The sequence below is a fragment of the Scyliorhinus canicula genome, chromosome 21 (assembly GCF_902713615.1).
Source record: "Scyliorhinus canicula chromosome 21, sScyCan1.1, whole genome shotgun sequence".
NCBI lineage: Eukaryota > Metazoa > Chordata > Chondrichthyes > Carcharhiniformes > Scyliorhinidae > Scyliorhinus > Scyliorhinus canicula.
In genome coordinates, this window is record NC_052166.1 from 70,444,799 (window position 1) to 70,472,058 (window position 27,260).

A 27,260-nucleotide genomic window follows, 5' to 3' on the forward strand; every position below is an offset into this window, starting at 1 on the left:
GGCCTCTTCCTGCTCCTATTTTCTCTGGGGTTTTTTTAGAAAACATTTTATTGAGGCATTTATTAATTTTAACAACAGAACGACCAACACATGCAGAAAACCCCCAGTAACATACCCAAAGTCCTCTGCGCCCTAACTCCTACCTACCCATATGTTAGATCCCCTGCCCTGATTCTACTATTTTCACTGTTGCTACGTCGGCATTGTTCCTGATTCTAATTTGAAGCTTTCTTCTCTTAATTTCAAAGTTTAATGTTGTCTTGTTATGAAACGTTGTTGGAGTCTCCCCTTTAATTCGCTGCTCTTTCTTTTCCAGGTTGTTAATGGAGATCTGGTCGAATGACAGCCGGCACTGTGGTAATCACAGGTGGAATATTGGCTACAATTATCCTTCTCTGTATAATCATCGTGTTGTGTTATTGCCGCCTGCAGGTCAGTATTTGCATCACCTGCAGGCTTTCCTAACCCATCTTCAACAAATAAAACAATTATTTTATGATCCATTTCCATTCCCCAGATTCAGCCTTTGGAATAGCAGCTGGCGATAAAACCAGATGTTATCTTGTTGTGTTGAAATACACAAAATGTATAAATTTTAACCGAAGAGAATGTGAGATTTAAACTCCCTGGAATGAAGGTAGGCGGGTCTCCGGGAGAGTCTGGGAGACAGTCGGGGGAGACAGTCAGGGGGAGGAGAGACAGTCTGGGGGAGTCAGTCTGGGGGAGTCAGTCTGGGGAGATAGTCGGGGAGACAGTCGGGGGAGACAGTCGGGGGGAGACAGTCGGGGGAGACAGTCGGGGAGACAGTCGGGGGGAGACAGTCGGGGGAGACAGTCGGGAGAGACAGTCGGGGAGACAGTCGGGGGGAGACAGTCGGGGGGAGACAGTCGGGGGGAGACAGTCGGGGTGACAGTCGGGGAGACAGTCGGGGAGACAGTCGGGGGAGACAGTCGGGGGGAGACAGTCTGGGGAGACAGTCTGGGGGAGACAGTCTGTGGGAGGAGAGACAGTCTGGGGGAGGAGAGACAGTCTGGGGGAGACAGTCTGGGGGAGACAGTCTGGGAGAGACAGTCTGGGGGAGACAGTCTGGGAGAGACAGTCTGGGAGAGACAGTCTGTGGGAGGAGAGACAGTCTGGGAGAGACAGTCTGGGGGAGACAGTCTGGGGGAGACAGTCTGGGGAGACAGTCGGGGAGAGACCGTCTGGGGAGACAGTCTGGGGAGACAGTCGGGGAGAGACCGTCTGGGGAGACAGTCGGGGGGAGACAGTTGGGGGAGACAGTCGGGGGGGAGACAGTCTGGGAGACAGTCTGGGGGAGGAGAGACAGTGTGGGGGAGTCAGTCTGGGAGTGTTGGGCATGCCTGGGATTGATGTGAGTTAATGGGCAGCACGGTAGCACAGTGCTTAGCACTGTTGCTTCACATTGCCAGGGGCCCAAGTTCGATTCCCGATTTGGGTCACTGTCTGTGCGGAGTCTACACGTTCTCCCCGTGTCTGCGTGGGTTTCCTCCGGGTGCTCCGGTTTCCTCCCACAAGTCCCGAAAGACGTGCCGTTAGGTGAATTGGACATTCTGCATTCTCCCTCTGTGACCCAAACAGGCGCCGGAATGTGGCGACTAGGGGATTTTCACAGTAACTTCATTGCAGTGTTAATGTAAGCCTACTTGTGACAATAAAGATTATTATTGTTATTATTATTGAGGTAAATGATCAAAGAGGTAGATTTTAGGGAGGATGTCAGAGGTAGAGAGGTTTAAGGGGGAGAAGTTCAAACATTTTAATTTATTTTTATTTTTTCAATTTATTTTTTCCAATTAAGGGGCAATTTAGTGTGGCCAATCCACCTACCCTGCACATCTTTGGGTTGTGGGGGCGAAACCCACGCAGACACGGGGAGAATGTGCAAACTCCACACGGACAGAGACCCAGAGCCGGGATCGAACCTGGGACCTCGGCGCCGTGAGGCAGCAGTGCTAACCCACTGCAACACCGTGCTGCCCTGGGACCTCAGCGCCGTGAGGCAGCAGTGCTAACCCACTGTGCCACTGTGCTGCCCTGGGAAGTTCGAAGCTTAAGGCCCAGCGTGGCTGCAGGCCGTTTGAAAGGGAGGAGTGTAGAGAACTCGGAGGAGATTATAGAGAGGGAGGGATTTGAAAACATTGCTCAGAATGTTAACATTGAGTTGATGCTGGGTCAGGAGACAGCAGCAGATACGTGAACAACAATGCGAGTACAGCCAGGAGTGAGTATAGAGTGAATGTGGAGGTCACAAAGGTGTGGCTGGGAGTTTCAGCAGCGTTAGAAATAGTTGGGGCGATGTTACAGAGGAATAGTTGGGGCGATGTTACAGAGGAATAGTTGGGGCGATGTTACAGAGGAATAGTTGGGGCGATGTTACAGAGGAATAGTTGGGGCGATGTTACAGAGGAATAGTTGGGGCGATGTTACAGAGGAATAGTTACATAAGAACATAAGAACTAGGAGCAGGAGTAGGCCATCTGGCCCCTCGAGCCTGCTCCGCCATTCAATGAGATCATGGCTGATCTTTTGTGGACTCAGCTCCACTTTCCGGCCCAAACACCATAACCCTTAATCCCTTTATTCTTCAAAAAACTATCTATCTTTACCTTAAAAACATGTAATGAAGGAGCCTCAACTGCTTCACTGGGCAAGGAATTCCATAGATTCATAACCCTTTGGGTGAAGAAGTTCCTCCTAAACTCAGTCCTAAATCTACTTCCCCTTATTTTGAGGCTATGCCCCCTAGTTCTGCTGTCACCCGCCAGTGGAAACAACCTGCCCGCATCTATCCTATCTATTCCCTTCATAATTTTAAATGTTTCTAAAAGATCCCCCCTCATCCTTCTAAATTCCAACGAGTACAGTCCCAGTCTACTCAACCTCTCCTCATAATCCAACCCCTTCAGCTCTGGGATTAACCTAGTGAATCTCCTCTGCACACCCTCCAGCGCCAGTACGTCCTTTCTCAAGTAAGGAGACCAAAACTGAACACAATACTCCAGGTGTGGCCGCACTAACACCTTATACAATTGCAACATAACCTCCCTAGTCTTAAACTCCATCCCTCTAGCAATGAAGGACAAAATTCCATTTGCCTTCTTAATCACCTGTTGCACTTGTAAACCAACCTTCTGTGACTCATGCACTAGCACACCCAAGTCTCTCTGAACAGCGGGATGCTTTAATATTTTATCGTTTAAATAATAATCCCGTTTGCTGTTATTCCTACCAAAATGGATAACCTCACATTTGTCAACATTGTATTCCATCTGCCAGACCCGAGCCCATTCACTTAACCTATCCAAATCCCTCTGCAGACTTCCAGTATCCTCTGCACTTTTTGCTTTACCACTCATCTTAGAACGTAGAACGTAGAACGTAGAACAGTACAGCACAGAACAGGCCCTTCGGCCCTCGATGTTGTGCCGAGCAATGATCACCCTACTTAAACCTACGTAACCCGTATCCCAACAATCCCCCCCATTAACCTTACACTACGGGCAATTTTAGCATGGCCAATCCACCTAACCCGCACATCTTTGGACTGTGGGAGGAAACCGGAGCACCCGGAGGAAACCCACGCATCTGCAAACTTGGACACATTGCCCTTGGTCCCCAACTCCAAATCATCAATGTAAATTGTGAACAATTGTGGGCCCAATACGGATCCCTGAGGGACACCACTAGCTACTGATTGCCAACCAGAGAAACACCCATTTATCCCAACTCTTTGCTTTCTATTAATTAACCAATCCTCTATCCATGCTACTACTTTACCCTTAATGCCATGCATCTTTATCTTATGCAGCAACCTTTTGTGTGGCACCTTGTCAAAGGCTTTCTGGAAATCCAGATATACCACATCCATCGGCTCCCCGTTATCTACTGCACTGGTAATGTCCTCAAAAAATTCCACTAAATTAGTTAGGCATGACCTGCCTTTTACGAACCCATGCTGCGTCTGCCCAATGGGACAATTTCTATCCAGATGCCTCGCAATTTCTTCCTTGATGATAGATTCCAGCATCTTCCCTATTACCGAAGTTAAACTCACTGGCCTATAATTTCCTGCTTTCTGCCTACCTCCTTTTTTAAACAGTGGCGTCACGTTTGCTAATTTCCAATCCACCGGGACCACCCCAGAGTCGAGTGAATTTCGGTAAATTATCACTAGTGCATCTGCAATTTCCCTAGCCATCTCTTTTAGCACTCTGGGATGCATTCCATCAGGGCCAGGAGACTTGTCTACCTTTAGCCCCATTAGCTTGCCCATCACTCCCTCCTTAGTGATAACAATCCTCTCAAGGTCCTCACCTGTCATAGCCTCATTTCTATCAGTCGCTGGCATGTTATTTGTGTCTTCCACTGTGAAGACCGACCCAAAAAACCTGTTCAGTTCCTCAGCCATTTCCTCATTTCCCATTATTAAAACTCCCTTCTCATCCTCTAAAGGACCAATATTTACCTTAGCCACTCTTTTTTGTCTTATATATTTGTAAAAACTTTTACTGTCTGTTTTTATATTTTGAGCAAGTTTACTCTCATACTCGATCTTACTCTTCTTTATGGCTTTTTTAGTAGCTTTCTGTTGCCCCCTAAAGATTTCCCAGTCCTCTAATCTCCCAGCAATCTTTGCCACTTTATATGCTTTTTCCTTCAATTTGATACTTTCCCTTATTTCCTTAGATATCCACGGTCGATTTTCCCTCTTTCTTCCGTCCTTCCTTTTTGTTGGTATAAACCTTTGCTGAGCACTGTGAAAAATCGCTTGGAAGGTTCTCCACTGTTCCTCAACTGTTCCACCATAAAGTCTTAGCTCCCAGTCTACCTTAGCTAGTTCTTCTCTCATCCCCTTGTAATCTCCTTTGTTTAAACACAAAACACTAGTATTTGATTTTACTTCCTCACCCTCCATCTGTATTTTAAATTCCACCATATTGTGATCGCTCCTTCCGAGAGGATCCCTAACTATGAGATCATGAATAAATCCTGTCTCATTACACAGGACAAGATCTAGGACCGCTTGTTCCCTCGTAGGTTCCATTACATACTGTTCTAGGAAACTATCGCGGATACATTCTATAAACTCCTCCTCACGGTTGCCTTGACCGACCTGGTTAAACCAATCGACATGTAGATTAAAATCCCCCATGATAACTGCTGTACCATTTCTACATGCATCAGTTATTTCTTTGTTTATTGCCCGCCCCACCATCTCGTTACTATTTGGTGGCCGATAGACTACTCCTATCAGTGACTTTTGGGGCGATGTTACAGAGGATTAGTTGGGGCGATGTTGCAGACGATTAGTTGGGGCGATGTTACAGAGGAATAGTTGGGGCGATGTTACAGAGGATTAGTTGGGGCGATGTTACAGGGGAATAGTTGGGGTGATGTTACAGAGGAATAGTTGGGGCGATGTTACAGAGGAATAGTTGGGGCGATGTTACAGAGGAATAGTTGGGGCGATGTTACAGAGGAATAGTTGGGGCGATGTTACAGAGGAATAGTTGGGGCGATGTTACAGAGGAATAGTTGGGGCGATGTTACAGAGGAATAGTTGGGGCGATGATCCGGAGTAATAGTTGGGCCGATGTTCCAGACTAATAGTTGGGGCGATGTTACAGACGAATAGTTGGGACGATGTTACAGAGGAATAGTTGGGGCGATGTTACAGACGAATAGTTTGGGCGATGTTACAGAGGAATAGTTGGGGCGATGTTACAGACGAATAGTTTGGGCGATGTTGGTCCTTTAGAGGATGAGAAGGGAGTTTTAATAATGGGAAATGAGGAAATGGCTGAGGAACTGAACAGGTTTTTTGGGTCGGTCTTCACAGTGGAAGACACAAATAACATGCCAGCGACTGATGGAAATGAGGCTATGACAGGTGAGGACCTTGAGAGGATTATTATCACTAAGGAGGTAGTGATGGGCAAGCTAATGGGGCTAAAGGTAGACAAGTCTCCTGGCCCTGATGGAATGCATCCCAGAGTGCTAAAAGAGATGGCTAGGGAAATTGCAGATGCACTAGTGATAATTTACCAAAATTCACTAGACTCTGGGGTGGTCCCGGTGGATTGGAAATTAGCAAACGTGACACCACAGTTTAAAAAAGGAGGTAGGCAGAGAGCGGGTAATTATAGGCCAGTGAGCTTAACTTCGGTAGTAGGGAAGATGCTGGAATCTATCATCAAGGAAGAAATAGCGAGGCATCTGGATAGAAATTGTACCATTGGACAGACGCAGCATGGGTTCATAAAGGGCAGGTCATGCCTAACTAATTTAGTGGAATTTTTTGAGGACATTACCAGTGCAGTAGATAACGGGGAGTCAATGGATGTGGTATATCTGGATTTCCAGAAAGCCTTTGACAAGGTGCCACACAAAAGGTTGCTGCATAAGATAAAGATGCATGGCATTAAGGGTAAAGTAGTAGCATGGATAGAGGATTGGTTAATTAATAGAAAGCAAAGAGTGGGGATTAATGGGTGTTTCTCTGGTTGGCAATCTGTAGCTAGTGGTGTCCCTCAGGGATCCGTATTGGGCCCACAATTGTTCACAATCTACATAGATGATTTGGAGTTGGGGACCAAGGGAAACGTGTCCAAGTTTGCAGATGACACTAAGTTGAGTGGTAAAGCAGAGGATACTGGAAGTCTGCAGAGGGATTTGGATAGGTTAAGTGAATGGGCTAGGGTCTGGCAGATGGAATACAATGTTGACAAATGTGAGGTTATCCATTTTGGTAGGAATAACAGCAAACGGGATTATTATTTAAACGATAAAATATTAAAGCATGCCGCTGTGCAGAGAGACTTGGGTGTGCTAGTGCATGAGTCACAGAAGTTTGGTTTACAGGTGCAACAGGTGATTAAGAAGGCAAATGGAATGTTGTCCTTCATTGCTAGAGGGATGGAGTTTAAGACTAGGGAGGTTATGTTGCAATTGTATAAGGTGTTAGTGCGGCCACACCTGGAGTATTGTGTTCAGTTTTGGTCTCCTTACCTGAGAAAGGACGTACTGGCACTGGAGGGTGTGCAGAGGAGATTCACTAGGTTAATCCCAGAGCTGAAGGGGTTGGATTATGAGGAGAGGTTGAGTAGACTGGGACTGTACTCGTTGGAATTTAGAAGGATGAGGGGGGATCTTATAGAAACATTTAAAATTATGAAGGGAATAGAGGATAGATGCGGGCAGGTTGTTTCCACTGGTGGGTGACAGCAGAACTAGGGGACATAGCCTCAAAATAAGGGGAAGTAGATTTAGGACTGAGTTTAGGAGGAACTTCTTCACCCAAAGGGTTGTGAATCTATGGAATTCCTTGCCCAGTGAAGCAGTTGAGGCTCCTTCATTAAATGTTTTTAAGGTAAAGATAGATAGTTTTTTGAAGAATAAAGGGATTAAGGGTTATGGTGTTTGGGCCGGAAAGTGGAGCTGAGTCCACAAAAGATCAGCCATGATCTCATTGAATGGCGGAGCAGGCTCGAGGGGCCAGATGGCCAACTCATAGAACATAGAACGATACAGCGCAGTACAGGCCCTTCGGTCCTCGATGTTGCACCGACATGGAAAAAACTAAAGGCCATCTAACCTACACTATGCCATTATCATCCATATGCTTATCCAATAAACTTTTAAATGCCCTCAATGTTGGCGAGTTCACTACTGTTGCAGGTAGGGCATTCCACGGCCTCACCACTCTTTGCGTAAAAAACCCACCTCTGTCCTATATCTATTACCCCTCAATTTAAGGCTATGTCCCCTCGTGCTAGCCACCTCCATCCACGGGAGAAGGCTCTCGCTGTCCACCCTATCTAACCCTCTGATCATTTTGTATGCCTCTATTAAGTCACCTCTTAACCTTCTTCTCTCTAACGAAAACAACCTCAAGTCCATCAGCCTTTCCTCATAAGATTTTCCCTCCATACCAGGCAACATCCTGGTAAATCTCCTCTGCACCCGTTCCAAAGCTTCCACGTCCTTCCTATAATGAGGCGACCAGAACTGTACGCAAACTCCAAATGCGGCCGTACTAGAGTTTTGTACAACTGCAACATGGCCTCATGGCTCCGGAACTCAATCCCTCTACCAATAAAGGCCATCACACCATAGGCCTTCTTCACAACCCTATCAACCTGGGTGGCAACTTTCAGGGATCTATGTACATGGACACCGAGATCCCTCTGCTCATCCACACTACCAAGAATTTTACCATTAGCCAAATATTCCTTATTCCTGTTATTCTTTCCAAAGTGAATCACCTCACACTTCTCCACATTAAACTCCATTTGCCACCTCTCAGCCCAGCTCTGCAGCTTATCTATGTCCCTCTGTAACCTGCAACATCCTTCCACACTGTCTACAACTCCACCGACTTTAGTGTCGTCTGCAAATTTACTTACCCATCCTTCTGCGCCCTCCTCTAGGTCATTTATAAAAATGACAAACAGCAAAGGCCCCAGAACAGATCCTTGTGGTACGCCACTCGTAACTGAACTCCATTCTGAACATTTCCCATCAACCACCACTCTCTGTCTTCTTTCAACTAGCCAATTTCTGACCCACATCTCTAAATCACCCTCAATCCCCAGCCTCTGTATTTTCTGCAATAGCCGACCGTGGGGAACCTTATCAAACGCTTTACTGAAATCCATATACACCACATCAACTGCTTTACCCTCGTCCACCTGTTCAGTCACCTTCTCAAAGAACTCGATAAGGTTTGTGAGGCATGACCTACCCTTCACAAAACCATGCTGACTATCCCTAATCATATTATTCCTATCTAGATGATTATAAATCGTATCTTTTATAATCCTCTCCAAGACTTTACCCACCACAGATGTTAGGCTCACCGGCCTATAGTTACCGGGGTTATCTCTACTCCCCTTCTTGAACAAAGGGACCACATTTGCTATCCTCCAGTCCTCTGGCACTATTCCTGTAGCCAATGATGACCTAAAAATCAAAGCCAAAGGCTCAGCAATCTCTTCCCTGGCTTCCCAGAGAATCCTAGGATAAATCCCATCCGGCCCCGGGGACTTATCTATTTTCACCTTGTCCAGAATTGCCAACACTTCTTCCCTACGCACCTCAATGCCATCTATTCTAATAGCCTGGGTCTCAGCATTCTCCTCCACAATATTATCTTTTTCCTGAGTGAATACTGATGAAAAGTATTCATTTAATATCTCGCTTATCTCCTCAGCCTCCACACACAACTTCCCACCACTGTCCTTGACTGGCCCTACTCTTACCCTAGTCATTCTTTTATTCCTGACATACCTATAGAAAGCTTTTGGGTTTTCCTTGAGCCTACCTGCCAAAGACTTCTCATGTCCCCTCCTTGCTCGTCTTAGCTCTCTCTTTAGATCCTTCCTCACTTCCCTGTAACTATCAAGCGCCCCAACTGAGACTTCACGCCTCATCTTCACATAGGCCTTCTTTTTCCTCTTAACAAGAGATTCCACTTCTTTGGTAAACCACGGTTCCCTCGCTCTACCCTTTCCTCCCTGTCTGACTGGTACGTACTGATCAAGAACACGCAATAGCTGTTCCTTGAACAAGCTCCACATATCCAGTGTGCCCAACCCTTGCAGCCTACTTCTCCAACCTACACATCCTAAGTCATGTCTAATGCAGCAGGGTAGCATGGTGGTTAGCATAAATGCTTCACAGCTCCAGGGTCCCAGGTTCGATTCCCGGCTGGGTCACTGTCTGTGTGGAGTCTGCACGTCCTCCCCCTGTGTGCGTGGGTTTCCTCCGGGTGCTCCGGTTTCCTCCCACAGTCCAAAGATGTGCGGGTTAGGTGGATTGGCCATGCTAAATTGCCCGTAGTGTCCTAATAAAAGTAAGGTTAAGGGGGGGGGGGTTGTTGGGTTACGGGTATAGGGTGGATACGTGGGTTTGAGTGGGGTGATCATGGCTCGGCACAACATTGAGGGCCGAAGGGCCTGTTCTGTGCTGTACTGTTCTATGTTCTATGTTCTAATGGCATCATAATTGCCCTTCCCCCAGCTATAACTCTTGCCCTGCGGGGTATACTTATCCCTTTCCATCACTAATGTAAAGGTCACCGAATTGTGGTCACTGTCTCCAAAGTGTTCACCTACCTCCAGCTCTAACACCTGGCCTGGTTCATTACCCAAAACCAAATCCAAAGTGGCCTCACCTCTTGTTGGCCTGTCAACATATTGTGTCAGAAAACCCTCCTGCACACATTGTACAAAGAACGACTCATCCAATGTACTCGAACAATATCTTTTCCAGTCAATATTAGGAAAGTTAAAGTCTCCCATAACAACTACCCTGTTACCTTCGCTCTTTTCCAGAATCATCTTCGTCATCCTTTCCTCTACATCTCTAGAACTATTAGGTGGCCTATAGAAAACTCCCAACAGGGTGACCTCTCCTCTACTGTTCCTAACCTCAGCCCATACTACCTCGGAAGAAGAGTCCCCATCTTGCATCCTTTCTGCCACCGTAATACTGTCCTTGACTAGCAGCGCCACACCTCCCCCTCTTTTGCCCCCTTCTCTGACCTTACTAAAGCACCTAAACCACGGAACCTGCAACAACCATTCCTGTCCCTGCTCTATCCATGTCTCTGAAATGGCCACAACATCGAAGTCCCAGGTTCCAATCCATGCTGCCAGTTCCCCTACCTTATTTCGTATACTCCTGGCATTGAAATAGACGCACTTCAAACCACCGACCTGAACACTGGCGCCCTCCTGCGAAGTCAAATCTGTGCTCCTGACCTCTATACTCTCAATCTCCCGTACCCCAAAACTACAATCCAGGTTCCCATGCCCCTGCTGACTCCTGCTCCTAGTTCTTATGTTCTTATGTTACAGATGAATAGTTGGGTGAATGTTACAGAGGAATAGTTGGGTGAATGTTACAGAGGAATAGTTGGGGCGATGTTACAGAGGAATAGTTGGGGCGATGTTACAGAGGAATAGTTGGGGCGATGTTACAGAGGAAGTGTTGGGGCGATGTTACAGAGGAATAGTTGGGGCGATGTTACAGGGGAATAGTTGGGTGAATGTTACAGAGGAATAGTTGGGGCGATGTTACAGAGGAATAGTTGGGGCGATGTTACAGAGGAATAGTTGGGGCGATGTTACAGAGGAATAGTTGGGGCGATGTTACAGAGGAATAGTTGGGGCTGATGTTACAGAGGAATAGTTGGGGCGATGTTACAGAGGAATAGTTGGGGCGATGTTACAGAGGAAGTGTTGGGGCGATGTTACAGAGGAAGTGTTGGGGCGATGTTACAGAGGTGCAGGCAGTCTGGTTCTGGGGCAGATCTGGAATTAATGATCAGCGCTGTTATGATCCCTGAATGTAATCTGTTAACCAAAATAACCAAACTTATTGAAAGACTCTCAATGACAAAATTACCAACAGGATTTCACTGTTTTACAGCCTTTATTTGCACAGGAATCGGATTAAACACAAATTACACGTAAATTGACAAATAAAACACAACAAAGGTATGGCTCATGCACAATTACGTGCATCATTCCTTGTACAAATGTTGCACTAAACACGGTTCTATAATAACTTGGGCTGGATTCTCCGATTTGGAGACTATGTCCGGAGAATGTGTCTAGTCTAACAATGAAAAAGTCTGCGTCGCCTCTGCACCGATGCTCTGCCTAGTGGGGGGGGGGGGGGGGGGGGGGGGGGACTGTGGACTGTGCCATGTCAAACCGTTCCCGACAGGAACAGCCGGAGATTTGCTGGGTTCTTGGCCGCACATGTGCACGGTGGCGACCTGCTGCAGTCGCGCCATTCAACATGGCGTTGGCCGCAAGCGGACCCACCGGCCGCCAGATAGTGACCCCCTATAACCCCCCTCGCCACCCCAACCAGTTCCCCCAGCCCCCGCCGAAGCCCCCAATCCGGCCAGCACAGCGGCTCCACCACCAACTGTGGAACATCTAAAAACAGGCGCTGCCCCCGATTTTGGCGTAAAACGGAATTCTCCGCTCGATCTCCGCCCAATCTCTGAATATGATTTTGGCGTCGGGAAGTGGAAAATCCAGCCTCGTGTTCATCATCGACAGTGATGAGGGTGGGTCAGTAATTCTCTTCATCAAAGGCTCTGTCGCCTTCAATTTTCGTGGGTACAATTACCATCGACAAGACACACTCCTCCTCTCTCCCTTACATCCCTGCAGACCTTTAAAAAAATTTTAGTGTATCCAATTCATATTTTCCCATTAAAGGGCAATTTAGTGTGGCCAATCCACGTACTCTGCACATTTTTGGGTTGTGGGGGTAAAACCCACGCAAACACGGGGAGAATGTGCAAACTCCGCACAGACAGTGACCCAGGGCCGGGATCGAACCTGGGACCTCGGCGCCGTGAGGCCGCAGTGCTAACCACTGTGCCACCGTGCTGCCCACGGCAGCCCTGACAGTGTTGCTTTCCAACGTTCCTCTCCAACCAACTAACCACCAATAACATCCAGTTTCATAGAGCCATAGATGTTTACAGCAGGGAAACAGGCCCTTCGGCCCAGCTTCTGCCGCCCAGTTTCTATCACTAAGCTAATCCCACTTGCCCGCATTTGGCCCATATCCCTCCATACCCACCCTGCCCATGTAACTGTCCAACTGCTTCTTAAAGGACAAAATTGTACCTGCCTCTACCACTGCCTCTGGCAGCTCTTTCCAGACACTCACCACCCTCTGTGAAGAAATTTCCCCTTTGGTCTCTTTTGTATCTCTCTCCTCTCACCTTAAACCTCTGACCTCTCGTTTTAGACTCCCCTACCTTTGGGAAAAGGTGTTGACCATCTACCTTATCGATGCTCCTCATTATTTTATAGACCTCTGTAAGATCACTCCTAAGCCTCCTACACTCCAGGGAGAAAAGTCTCAGCCTCTCCGTAAACTCAGACCATCAAGTCCCGGTAGCATCCTCGAAAATCTCTTCTGCAATCTTTCTAGTTTAACAATATCCTTCCTATAATAGGGTGGCCAGAACTGAACACAGTATTCCATGTGTGGGTCTGACCAATGTCTTGTACAACTTCAATAAGACGTCCCAACTCCTGTATTCAATATTCTGACCAATAAACCCAGCATGCTGAATGCCTTCTTCACCACCCTGTCCACCTGCCACTCCACCTTCAAGGGGCTATGAACCTGTATTCCTAAATCTCTTTGTTCTGTAACTCTCCCCAACTCTCTACCATTAACTGAGTCAGTCCTGCCCTGATTTGATAGACCAAAATGCATCACCTCACATTTATCCAAATTAAACTCCATCTTCCATTCATCGGCCCACTGGCCCAATTGATCCTGTTGCAATCTTATAGAACCTTCTTCACTATCCATTATCCAATCTTGGTGTCATCTTCAAACTTACTAACCATGCCTCCTACATTCTCATCCAAATCATTAATATATATAACAAATAACAGTGGACCCGGCACCGATCCCTGGTCACAGCTTCATGGTCTGGGAAAACACCCAGCCCTGCAGCACTGTCAGCTCCATACACCCAGCCCTGCAGCACTGTCAGCTCTATACACCCAGCCCTGCAGCACTGTGAGCTCCATACACCCAGCCCTGCAGCACTGTCAGCTCTATACACCCAGCCCTGCAGCACTGAGCTCCATACACCCAGCCCTGCAGCACTGTCAGCTCCATACACCCAGCCCTGCAGCACTGTCAGCTCTATACACCCAGCCCTGCAGCACTGTGAGCTCCATACACCCAGCCCTGCAGCACTGTGAGCTCTATACACCCAGCCCTGCAGCACTGTGAGCTCCATACACCCAGCCCTGCAGCACTGTCAGCTCCATACACCCAGCCCTGCAGCACTGTGAGCTCCATACACCCAGCCCTGCAGCACTGTCAGCTCCATACACCCAGCCCTGCAGCACTGTCAGCTCCATACACCCAGCCCTGCAGCACTGTCAGCTCTATACACCCAGCCCTGCAGCACTGTCAGCTCTATACACCCAGCCCTGCAGCACTGTCAGCTCCATACACCCAGCCCTGCAGCACTGTGAGCTCTATACACCCAGCCCTGTAGCACTGTCAGCTCCATACACCCAGCCCTGCAGCACTGTCAGCTCTATACACCCAGCCCTGCAGCACTGTGAGCTCCATACACCCAGCCCTGCAGCACTGTGAGCTCTATACACCCAGCCCTGTAGCACTGTCAGCTCCATACACCCAGCCCTGCAGCACTGTCAGCTCCATACACCCAGCCCTGCAGCACTGTCAGCTCCATACACCCAGCCCTGCAGCACTGTCAGCTCCATACACCCAGCCCTGCAGCACTGTCAGCTCTATACACCCAGCCCTGCAGCACTGTCAGCTCTATACACCCAGCCCTGCAGCACTGTGAGCTCCATACACCCAGCCCTGCAGCACTGTGAGCTCTATACACCCAGCCCTGTAGCACTGTCAGCTCCATACACCCAGCCCTGCAGCACTGTCAGCTCCATACACCCAGCCCTGCAGCACTGTCAGCTCCATACACCCAGCCCTGCAGCACTGTCAGCTCCATACACCCAGCCCTGCAGCACTGTCAGCTCCATACACCCAGCCCTGCAGCACTGTGAGCTCCATACACCCAGCCCTGCAGCACTGTGAGCTCCATACACCCAGCCCTGCAGCACTGTCAGCTCCATACACCCAGCCCTGCAGCACTGTCAGCTCCATACACACAGCCCTACAGCACTGTCAGCTCCATACACCCAGCCCTGCAGCACTGTGAACTCTATACACCCAGCACTGTGAGCTCCATACACCCAGCCCTGCAGCACTGTGAGCTCTATACACCCAGCCCTGCAGCACTGTCAGCTCTATACACCCAGCCCTGCAGCACTGTGAGCTCCATACACCCAGCCCTGCAGCACTGTGAGCTCTATACACCCAGCCCTGCAGCACTGTGAGCTCTATGATGGAACCATCAATTCAGCGAACTCGTGTAGTTGGATCTGAACAGAGGCTTTAATACATTTACAACAGAGCCAGCCTATTCGTCGTTGAACTCCAGGTGAACTGGCAGGCTGGCTCTAAGGCACTGATCTTTATACATCGGTCCCAGGGGGAGGAGTCCTGGGCGGAGCCAAGTGAGGAGCCCAGTACAACTCTCGCGTACTCCCAGAGCGACTCCCCCTGGTGGTCGGATAGTGCAACTGCACTTACAATGGGTAGATAACGAACATATATACATGGAGTGATATTGGCAACTATATATAGTGTGAATCACATTCACCACATTCACCCCCTGTTAAAAAAATCAAGTCCGGCGGGGTTGATGGCTCAAAGAGTCAGTCTGCCTGGTGGACGAATTGTTTGTTTTGATCTGCGGAGCAGCGGGGTGGCTGGGTGGGCGTCGAGGTCTGGGGTACGGTTGCCGGCTCCGGGGCGAGTCTTGTCCGAGCCTCATACACCTCCTGGTCGAATGGAGACTGGGGGTGCGGGGGGCGGGCTGGTGCTGGCGCTCGGGACTGGTGGGGTGATCTTGCAGAATCGGGGGTGCAAGGGGGCGGCCGCATAGGGAACGGGGAAAGGAGTTCCTCGGTGGGGGTAGATGGGGGGCTGGATCCAGCGGGTGCCAGGTCCGGGAGGGATACTGTGTCCTGGCGACCGTCCGGGAATTCAACAAATGCGTACTGTGGGTTGGAATGAAGCAGGCCACCTTTTCAACAAGGGGGTCGGTCTTGTGCGCCCTGACGTGCTTCCTTAGGAGAACCGGGCCTGGCGTCCTCAGACACGCTGGAAGTGAGACCCTGTGGTAGTGCCCCTGGAAAACATGAAGAGCCGCTCGTGGGGGGTCTGGTTGGTAGCTGTACAGAGGAGGGATCTAATTACATGGAGCGCGTCTGGGAGGACTTCCTGCCATTGGGAAACTTGGAGCTTCCTGGACCTGAGGGTCAGTAGGACGGTCTTCTAGACCGTCGCGTTCTCCCTCTCCACCTGCCCGTTCCCCCTGGGGTTGTAGCTGGTAGTCCTGCTCGAGGCGATGCCCTTGTCGAGCAGCTACTGATGCAGCTCGTCGCTCATAAAGGACAAACCCCGATCACTGTGCACGTAGCTGGGGAACCCGAACAGGGTGAAGACACTGTGCAGGGCTCTGATGACTGTGTGGGAGGTCATATCGGGGCACGGGATGGCGAAGGGGAATCGGGAGAACTCGTCGATGATGTTGAGGAAGTAAACGTTCTTGTTAGTTGAGGGGAGTGGCCCTTTGAAGTCAATCGCGAGGCGTTCAAAGGGCCTAGAAGCCTTGACCAGGTGGGCCCTGTCTGGTCTATAGAAGAGTGGTTTGCACTCCGCACAGATCGGGCAGTCCCTGGTGACAGCTTTTACCTCCTCGTTGGAGAAAGGCAGGTTTCGGGCTCTGATGTAGTGGGCGAGCCGGGTGACCCCTGGTCGGCAGAGGTCATTGTGGATGGCTTTTAGGCGGCTGATTTACGCGCTGGCGCATGTCCCGCGGGATAGGGCATCCGAGGGCTCGTTGAGCTTCCCCGGTCGATATTTGATATCGTAATTGTAGGTGGAGAGTTCGATCCTCCACCGAAGAATTTTGTCATTTTTAATTTTGCCCCTTTGTGAGTTGTCGAATATGAAGGCAACCGATCGTTGGGTCGGTGATGAGGGTGAACCTCCTACCTGCGAGGTAGTGCCTCCAGTGATGAACAGCCTCCACGATGGCTTGTGCTTCCTTCTCGACTGAGGAGTGTCGGAGTTCTGAAGCGGATAGGGTACGGGAGAAAAATGCAACGGGCCTCCCTGCTTGGTTTAAAGTGGCTGCTTGAGCTACCTCTGAGGCGTCGCTCTCAACCTGAAAGGGAGTGGATTCATCCACCGCCCGCATGGCTGCTTTGGCGATGTCGTCCCTGATGCAGCTGAAGGCCTGGCGTGCCTCAGCTGACAGGGGAAATCGTGTGGCCTTGAAGAGTGGGCGGGAGTCGAAGAGGCACGACGTGTTGTACCCGTTGATCTGGACCTCCGTCATCGAACTTCTCAGATGCTTGTGACGAGATTGGTCGAGTGTGACTGCGTTGAGTTGGGGGCCATGTGGTGGGTGCCCGGGGGAGTCGAATTCTTCCGATCGGGCGTCCTGTCGAGTAGATGCCGCTGCGTTCTGGCGAGCTTGATGCAGGAACACTGCGCTGAGTTGCGGGCCATGTGGTGACTGCCCGGGGAGGTCGTACTCCTCCGATGAGCTGTTTGAGTCTGGGGATGCAGGTAGGGCCCGTGGATCGCACGTGGAGGGTGGTGATGAAGATGGCGTCCAAGATGGCGGCCCCCATGAATCGCACGTGACGGGAGGGGGCGGAGCCTGAGCGTAGGCCGCAGCGTTTTGGGCCCCGCGGGCCTGCTGGTGCTGGGGGCGATGTTTTTGGACTGTTGGGGTGTTGAGGGCTGGGGCCCTTCTGCCGAGGCACACTCTAGCATAGTGGCCTTTCTTCCCGCAGCTGCTGCAGGTCGCGGATTGGGCTGAGCACTGCTGCCGCGGGTGCTGGCTTTGTCCACAGAAATGGCAGGCTGGGGCTGCTGAATAACTGATTTGGGGAGCTGAATAGTGGCAGGCTGGAGCAGTTGAATAACTGGTTTGGGGAGCTGAATAGTGGCAGGCTGGAGCAGTTGAATAACTGGTTAGGGGAGCTGAATAGTGGCAGGCTGGGGCTGCTGAATAACTGGTTTGGGGAGCTGAATAGTGGCAGGCTGGAGCAGTTGAATAACTGGTTTGGGGAGCTGAATAGTGGCAGGCTGGAGCAGTTGAATAACTGGTTTGGGGAGCTGAGTAATGGCAGGCTGGAGCAGTTGAATAACTGGTTTGGGGAGCTGAGTAATGGCAGGCTGGAGCAGTTGAATAACTGGTTTGGGGAGCTGAATAGTGGCAGGCTGGAGCAGTTGAATAACTGGTTTGGGGAGCTGAGTAATGGCAGGCTGGGGCTGCTGAATAACTGGTTTGGGGAGCTGAATAGTGGCCGGCTGGAGCAGTTGAATAACTGGTTTGGGGAGCTGAATAGTGGCAGGCTGGGGCTGCTGAATAACTGGTTTGGGGAGCTGAATAGTGACAGGCTGGGGCTGCTGAATAACTGGTTTGGGGAGCTGAATAGTGACAGGCTGGAGCAGTTGAATAACTGGTTTGGGGAGCTGAATAGTGGCAGGCTGGGGCTGCTGAATAACTGGTTTGGGGAGCTGAATAGTGGCCGGCTGGAGCAGTTGAATAACTGATTTGGGGAGCTGAATAGTGACAGGCTGGAGCAGCTGAATAACTGGTTTGGGGAGCTGAATAGTGGCAGGCTGGAGCAGTTGAATAACTGGTTTGGGGAGCTGAATAGTGGCAGGCTGGAGCAGTTGAATAACTGGTTTGGGGAGCTGAATAGTGGCAGGCTGGGGCTGCTGAATAACTGGTTTGGAGAGCTGAATAGTGGCAGGCTGGGGCTGCTGAATAACTGGTTTGGAGAGCTGAATAGTGGCAGGCTGGGGCTGCTGAATAACTGATTTGGGGAGCTGAATAGTGACAGGCTGGAGCAGTTGAATAGCTGGTTTGGGGAGCTGAATAGTGGCAGGCTGGAGCAGTTGAATAACTGGTTTGGGGAGCTGAATAGTGGCAGGCTGGGGCTGCTGAATAACTGGTTTGGGGAGCTGAGTAGTGGCAGGCTGGAGCAGTTGAATAACTGGTTTGGGGAGCTGAATAGTGGCAGGCTGGAGCAGTTGAATAACTAGTTTGGGGAGCTGAATAGTGGCAGGCTGGAGCAGTTGAATAACTGGTTTGGGGAGCTGAGTAGCTGGCTGGGGGAGCTGAGTAATTAGCTGGAGCAGTTGGATAGTTTGAGTAGTTGACTGGGACAGTAGGACCGGCTGTGGCAGCGCGATAGCTGGGGGGCCTTGCGGCACAGGCTTGGGGGGTCCTCAGGTCGGGGGCCCATGCGGGGTTAGCGGGGTCCGCGGGAAACGAGTTGAGGCTGCGGAAGGAAACTTCCATTGTGATAGCAGCCTCTACGGTAATCTCTAAGCCCTGGGCCCCATTTTCTAATAGTCTCTGGCGTACATAGCTAGATCAAAGGCCCGCTACAAAAACATCCCGCACAGCGGGCTCCCTATGTTCGGCCGCGGTTACGGCCTGGTAATTGCAGTCATTTGAGAGATTGTTCAACTCGCGTGCAAATTCAGCTAAAGTTTCAGTAGCCCGTTGTCAGCGAGTCGTGAGCACATGGCGGGCAAAGACCTCGTTCATGGGCCTAATATACATTTTGTCCAAAATTGCCAGCGCTGCGGTGTAGGAAGCGGCTGGATTTAGTTGTGTAGAAATTCTGTGGCTGACCCCCGCGGGCAGTAGGCTGAGATTCTGTGGCTGACCCTCGCGGGCAGTAGGCTGAGATTCTGTGGCTGACCCCCGCGGGCAGTAGGCTGAGATTCTGTGGCTTACCCACGCGGGCAGTAGGCTGAGATTCTGTGGGTTACCCCCGCGGGCAGTAGGCTGAGATTCTGTGGGTTACCCCCGCGGGCAGTAGGCTGAGATTCTGTGGCTGACCCCCGCGGGCAGTAGGCTGAGATTCTGTGGCTGACCCCCGCGGGCAGTAGGCTGAGATTCTGTGGCTGACCCTCGCGGGCAGTAGGCTGAGATTCTGTGGCTTACCCCCGCGGGCAGTAGGCTGAGCTTTTGTTCCTCCGTAGTTTCAGCGGTGCTGATCTCAGCCAGGTAGGCCTTAAAACATTTCAGCCAGTGGCAGAAGGTTTCTTTCGCCTCTGCATCCTGCGGATCGAGTTCCAGACGTCCTGGTTTTAGAGCGGATTCCATGCTTCACTTCGGCAGCTTCTTAAGTGTATTAAATTGATGGAACCATCAATTCAGCGAACACGTGTAGTTGGATCTGAACAGAGGCTTTAATACACTTACAACAGAGCCAGCCTATTCGTCGTTGAACTTCAGGTGAAATGACAGGCTGGCTCTAAGGCACTGATCTTTATACATCGGTCCCAGGGGGTGGAGTCATGGGCGGAGCCAAGGGAGGAGCCCAGTAGAAACTCTCACGTACTCCCAGAGCGACTCCCCCTGGTGGTCAGATAGTGCAACTGCACTTACAATGGGTAGATAATGAACATATATACATGGCGTGATATTGGCAACTATATATAGTGTGAATCACATTCACCATACACTATACATCCAGCCCTGCAGCACTGTCAGCTCTATACACCCAGCCCTGCAGCACTGTCAGCTCTATACACCCAGCCCTACAGCACTGTCAGCTCCATACACCCAGCCCTGCAGCACTGTCAGCTCCATACACCCAGCCCTGCAGCACTGTCAGCTCCATACACCCAGCCCTGCAGCACTGTCAGCTCCATACGCCCAGCCCTGTAGCACTGTGAGCTCTATACACCCAGCCCTGTAGCACTGTGAGCTCCATACACCCAGCCCTGTAGCACTGTGAGCTCTATACACCCAGCCCTGCAGCACTGTGAGCTCTATACACCCAGCACTGTGAGCTCTATACACCCAGCCCTGTAGCACTGTGAGCTCCATACACCCAGCCCTGCAGCACTGTGAGCTCTATACACCCAGCCCTGCAGCACTGTGAGCTCCATACACCCAGCCCTGCAGCACTGTCAGCTCTATACACCCAGCCCTGCAGCACTGTGAGCTCCATACACCCAGCACTGTCAGCTCTATACACCCAGCCCTGCAGCACTGTCAGCTCCATAAACCCAGCCCTGCAGCACTGTCAGCTCCATACACCCAGCCCTGCAGCACTGTCAGCTCTATACACCCAGCCCTGCAGCACTGTCAGCTCCATACACACAGCCCTGCAGCACTGTGAGCTCCATACACACAGCCCTGCAGCACTGTCAGCTCCATACACCCAGCCCTGCAGCACTGTCAGCTCCATACACCCAGCCCTGCAGCACTGTCAGCTCCATACACCCAGCCCTGCAGCACTGTGAGCTCCATACACCCAGCCCTGCAGCACTGTCAGCTCCATACACCCAGCCCTGCAGCACTGTCAGCTCCATACACCCAGCACTGTGAGCTCCATACACCCAGCCCTGCAGCACTGTGAGCCGCATACACCCAGCCCTGCAGCACTGTCAGCTCCATACACCCAGCCCTGCAGCACTGTCAGCTCCATACACCCAGCCCTGCAGCACTGTGAGCCCCATACACCCAGCCCTGCAGCACTGTCAGCTCCATACACCCAGCCCTGCAGCACTGTCAGCTCCATACACCCAGCCCTGCAGCACTGTGAGCTCTATACACCCAGCCCTGCAGCACTGTCAGCTCCATACACCCAGCCCTGCAGCACTGTGAGCTCTATACACCCAGCCCTGCAGCACTGTGAGCTCCATACACCCAGCCCTGCAGCACTGTGAGCTCTATACACCCAGCCCTGCAGCACTGTCAGCTCTATACACCCAGCCCTGCAGCACTGTCAGCTCTATACACCCAGCCCTGCAGCACTGTGAGCTATCCATACAGCTTTCCAGATTTTAGATCTTTTTGGCCAGCTCATACAGTACATCCAAGAGTTCTGGTTCTGTGTCAAAGGTCATCACAATAGTCAAATGCAACACCAATGTTGTGAACAATCTGGTCCAGGTTCAGGCCGTTACGAGCAGAGGGGTGGAGTCAATGATATTAATGATCTGGAAGAAGGAACTGAAGGCAATGTTGCTAAGTTTGCAGATGATACAAAGATCTGTAGAGGGACAGGTAGTATTGAGGAAGCAAGGGGTCTGCAGAAGGATTTGGACAAGCTAGGAGAGTGGGCAAAGAAGTGGCAGATGGAATACAATGTGGAAAAGTGTGAGGTTATGCATTTTGGAAGAAGGAATTTCGGCATAGACTATTTTCTAAATGGGGAAATGCTGAGGAAATCAGAAGCACAAAGGGACTTGGGAGTCCTTGTTCACGATTCTCTTAAGGTTAACTTGCAGATCCAGTCGGCAGTCAGGAAGGCAAATGGAATGTTCGCATTCACGTCGAGGGGGTGTGGTGAATGTAATATATGTTAATATATATGTTAATTCACACTGTTGTTGTAAGCGCAGTAGCGCAGTCCTATCACTAGGGGGAGCAGTGCTGGGAGCACTTAGGAACTTGTACTGGGCTCCACCCTTGGTTCCGCCCACGACTCCTCCCCCTAGTGCAGCTGTATAAATACCCGTGTCCAGAGTCAGCCTGGGTCACTATGAGTTCATCGACAGGAAACAGGCTGGCTCTGAAGTAAGTCGATTAAAGCCTAGATTCACATCGGAAACACGTGTCTGATGAATTGATGGTTCCAACAGAGGGCTAGAATACAAGATCAGGGCTGTACTTCTGAGGCTACATAAGGCTCTGGTCAGACCCCATTTGGAGTATTGTGAGCAGTTTTGGGACCCGTATCTAAGGAAGGATGTGCTGGCCTTGGAAAGGGTCCAGAGGAGGTTCACAAGAATGATCCCTGGAATGAAGAGCTTGTCGTATGAGGAACAGTTGAGGCTCTGGGTCTGTACTCGTTGGAGTTCAGAAGGAGGAGGAGGGATCTTATTAAAATTTACAGGATACTGCGAGGCCTGGATAGAGTGGACGTGGAGAGGATGTTTCCACTTGTAGGAAAAACTAGAAGCAGAGGACACCATCTCAGACTAAAGAGACAATCCTTTAAAACAGAGATGAGGAGGAATTTCTTCAGCCAGAAGGTGGTGAATCTGTGGAACTCTTTGCCGCAGAAGGCTGTGGAGGCTAAATCACTGAGTGTTTTAAGACAGAGATAGATAGGTTCTTGATTAATAAGAGGATCAGGGGTTACGGGGAGAAGGCAGGAGAATGGGGATGAGTAAACTATCAGCCATGATTGAATGGCGGAGCAGACTCGATGGGCCGAGTGACCTAATTCTGCTCCTGTGTCTTATGGCCTTATGGCTGGGCGATAGAGTTTGGACTGGGTTAGGATATAGTCAGCTGGGGTTTGATTTAGTTTAGATGTCTGGAGGATGGTACGTATTAGGGAGACTGCCCAGGTGAGCATAGATGTATGTAAGCTTGGAGCTCGCAAAGCATGGATTAGAGTTTCATCAGTAGATGGGGAAACTCCCAAGGCATTCTACAATTATGTGAGAAATAAGAGGATGATCAGAGTGAGAGTAGGGTCGATCAGGGATAGTGGAGGGAACTTGTGCCTAGAGTTGAGGAGATGGGGGAGGCAAAATGAATATTTTGCTTTGGTATTCACTCAAGAGAGAGAGAGACCCTGTTGCTCATGAGAACAGTGTGAACCAGGTTAATAGATTCAAACAGGTTGATATTAAGAAGGAGATTGCTGCGCCGTTGGCGATGATCTTTGTGTCCTCACTCTCCACTGGAGTAGTAGCGGATAATTGGAGGAAGGCGAATGTTGTTCCCCTGTTCAAGAAAGGGAATAGGGAAATCCCTGAGAATTACAGACCCATCAGTCTTAGGTCTGTGGTGAGCAAAATATTGGAAAGGATTCTGAGAGATAGGATTTAGGATTATTTAGAAAAACATAGTTTGATTAAAGATAGTCAGCATGGCTTTGTGAGGGGCAGGTCATGCCTCACAAGCCTCATTGAATTATTTCAGAATGTGACGAGACAGATTGATGAAGGTCGGGCAGTGGATGTGGTGTATATGGATTTCAGTCAGGAATTTGATAAGGTTCCCCATGGTAGGCTCATTCAGAAAGTTAGGGGGCATGGGATACAGGGAAATTTGGCTGTCTGGATACAGAATTGGCTGGCCTAAAGAAGACAGCGAGCGGTAGTGGATAGAAAGTATTCCGCCTGGAGGTCGGTGACCAGTGGTGTCCCGCAAGGATCTGTTCTGGGACCTCTGCTCTTTGTGGTTTTTATAAATGACTTGGATGAGGAAGTGGAAGGGTGGGTTAGTAAGTTTGCCGATGACACGAAGGTTGGTGGAGTTGTAGATAGTGTTGAGGGTTGTTGCAGATTACAACAGGACATTGACAGGATGCAGGGCTGGGCTGAGAAGTGGCAGATGGAGTTCAACCTAGATAAATGTGAAGTGATTCATTTTGGAAGGTCGAATTTGAATGCTGAATACAGGGTTAAAGACAGGATTCTTGGAAGTGTGGAGTAACAGAGGGATCTTGGGGTCCACGTACACAGATCCCTCAAAGTTGCCACCCAGGTTGATAGGGTTGTCAAGAAGGTGTATGGTGTGTTGGCTTTCATTAACAGGGGGATTGAGTTTAAGAGCCGCGAGGTTTTGCTGCAGCTTTATAAAACTCCAGTTAGACCATACTTGGAATATTGTGTCCAGTTCTGATCGCCTCATTATAGGAAGGATGTGGATGCTTTGGAGAGGGTACAGAGGAGATTTACCAGGATGCTGCCTGGACTGGAGGGCATGTCTTATGAAGAAAGATTGAGGGAGCGAGGGCTTTTCTCACTGGAGCGAAGAAGGAAGAGAGGTGACTTGATAGAGGTGTACAAGGTGATGAGAGGCATGGATAGAGTGGATAGCCAGAGACTTTTCCCCAGGGTGGAAATGGCTGTCACGAGGGGACATAATTTTAAGGTGATTGGAGGAAGGTATAGGGGAGATGTCAGAGGTAGATTCTTTACACAGAGAGTGGTGGGTGTGTGGAATGCACGGCCAGCAGAGATGGTGGAGTCAGAGTCATTAGGGACATTTAAGCGACTCTTGGACAGGCACATGGACAGCAGTAAATTGAAGGGGTGTAGGTTAGGTTGATCTTAGATTAGGATAAATGGTCGGCACAACATCGTGGGCTGAAGGGCCTGTACTGTGCTGTACTGTTCTATGTTCTACGTTCAATGGGTTGAGGGGCAGGGATGAGCAATGTTATGGAGGTAGAAATTGACAGTCGTTGTGATGGAGTTGCTCAGCTCAGGGTCAAGTAGGACATCAGGACTGATGGTTTAGCCTGTGACAGAGGCTGGGGAGCAGGATGCAGTCAGTACTGGGGAAGGGAGTCTGCAGAAGGGGCTGAGGAAGGGGGTCTGAGGCTGGGGCCGGGGAAGGGGGTCTGGGGCTGGGGAAGGGGGTTTGAGTCTGGGGCCGGGGAAGGGGGTCTGGGGCTGGGGCCGGGGAAGGGGGTCTGGGGCTGGGGAAGGGGCTGGGGAAGGGGGTCTGGGGGCCGGGGAAGGGGGTCTGGGGCTGGGGCTGGGGAAGGGGGTCTGGGGCTGGGGAAGGGGGTCTGGGCTGGGGCTGGGGAAGGGGGTCTGGGGCCGGGGAAGGGGGTCTGAGTCTGGGGTCGGGGAAGGGGGTCTGGGGCTGGGGCCGGGGAAGGGGGTCTGGGGCTGGGGAAGGGGCTGGGGAAGGGGGTCTGGGGCCGGGGAAGGGGGTCTGGGGCTGGGGCCGGGAAGGGGGTCTGGGGCTGGGGCTGGGGAAGGGGGTCTGGGGCTGGGGAAGGGGGTCTGGGCTGGGGCTGGGGAAGGGGGTCTGGGGCCGGGGAAGGGGGTCTGAGTCTGGGGCCGGGGAAGGGGGTCTGGGGCTGGGGCCGGGGAAGGGGGTCTGGGGCCGGGGAAGCGGGTCTGGGGCCGGGGAAGGGGGTCTGGGGCCGGGGAAGGGGGTCTGGGGCCGGGGAAGGGGGTCTGGGGCCGGGGAAGGGGGTCTGGGGCCGGGGAAGGGGTCTGGGGCTGGGGCTGGGGAAGGGGGTCTAGGGCTGGGGCTGGGGCCGGGGAAGGGGGTCTGGGGCTGGGGAAGGGGGTCTGCAGCAGGGGCTTTACCAGGATGCTGCCTGGATTGGAGGGCATGTCTTATGAAGAAAGGTTGAGGGAGTTGGATGGACACAATGGTCCCCAAGGACCCTGACATTTAGCTGAAGGAAATTTCTTCCCATCCAATAGTGGATATTGGACCAGGAAACTGACCAATCAGAGTGGAGCTGTCAAGAGAAACATTGTTGAGGTCGTTCTGGGGCCGAATTCCATTTATTTGCATAATTTTGTTAATGCTGTTTGTATTTTATATATCTGCGAACATCTGATATTCACTCCTTTTACTTTGTGGAAAAATTGTGTGAGGCAACAACAACTGGCAGGTTGGGACTGAATGGAGCCGGTGCACTGGGCCCAGGAAGGATTTCTCTATTGTCTGTCAGTGTGTAACTCCACGGTAATTCCAGAGCATTGCCCACAACCTGGTGCATCAGTTTCAGGAGACCCGTGTGCCATATTTCTTTCTGCTGAGCAGAAATTGGCAGCCCCATCATTATACTGATATCAAAAGTACTTGACTGGCTCTGAAGCACTCTGGGATGTTGTTCAATAGTGAAAAGTGTTGTATAATTAATTGCAAGTCTTATTTTTTCTTTACAGTATTATTGCTGCAAGAGGGAGGAATGGGATGGAGATGAGGAAGAACCGGATTTTGCGGTGCACTCACGTCTTCCGGCTGCTTACTACAATCACAGCGCCGGGAATGGACTGAACTTCAGTTCTATAGCCTACCCCCAGGATCATTGTCATCCTCGAGCTCTCTGTTCTCATTGCAAACCACACTTCCATAGCCATCAGATTGCAGAGATTCAGAATGGAGGTGAGAGCGTGAGCTTTAATACTGTGAGTGAAGAGGAGTTGGAAATGTTGACAATTCCCCAGGACCTGCCCATCAGCAGGGCCAAGCTCACAAGAGATGTTTTCAGCAGAAGTCGAAGCATCAGCACTGATGTGTGAAGTGAAGATGTTTATTACTCGAGGGTTTATATAACAGCAGTTTTAATATGAACAAAGTCACTAGTTTACATATTTCTTGGGAAAGGGATGGAATCATTGAAAGCAACTCCCCAACGCTCATTAAAATTCTCACAATCCCAAATGATCGAAGCAGAATCTATTCAGGCCACTGAATACAAACAAAATATAATTTATACAAAAGTCTTATTAATACAGCATTAATTAAATCTTTGGATAAACTCAGTCTGATTTGAGAGATTTAGTTTGCTTTTCTCCTATTCTTATATTCTTATTAAGTGGAAGTTTTGAAATGAGTGACCTGATAAATGGTAAAGTGAATTTTTAGTAAGTATGGAAGTGGCTCATGTTAATGTGTGTTTTCGATGTGTGACAGAGGTTAATGGCTGTTTCACAATGTAATCCAGGGTGTTGGTTAATTCTCTACATTGTTTAGGGCCTCGGTTTTCAGAGATTTCTCTTGGATTGGTCATTATTGCTCTAGACAGATAAATAAACCAGAAAACCGTGTGCATCAAAAATAAATTGCAGTTCAGCACTCTTATCGTCTCCATCAA

At 50.4% G+C, this 27,260-nt stretch overlaps 1 protein-coding gene across 1 annotated transcript; it reads left to right on the forward strand.

Moving 5' to 3' along the window:
* The first annotated feature begins 309 nt into the window (after positions 1-309).
* On the forward strand, positions 310-27,260 carry LOC119955866 (protein FAM163B-like). The gene is made up of 2 exons (XM_038782506.1): positions 310-432; positions 26,329-27,260. Exons 1-2 carry the CDS (start codon positions 340-342, stop codon positions 26,683-26,685), a joined length of 450 nt encoding a protein of 149 aa, XP_038638434.1. The 5' UTR covers positions 310-339; the 3' UTR covers positions 26,686-27,260.

What these genes read in the sequence shown, in the direction of transcription:
- LOC119955866 (XM_038782506.1), top strand. Translation starts at nt 340, where the DNA reads ATGACAGCCGGCACTGTGGTAATCACAGGTGGAATATTGGCTACAATT. An exon ending in TGTGTTATTGCCGCCTGCAG is followed by an intron (nt 433 to 26,328) that starts GTCAGTATTTGC and finishes TTTTCTTTACAG; the next exon opens with TATTATTGCTGCAAGAGGGA.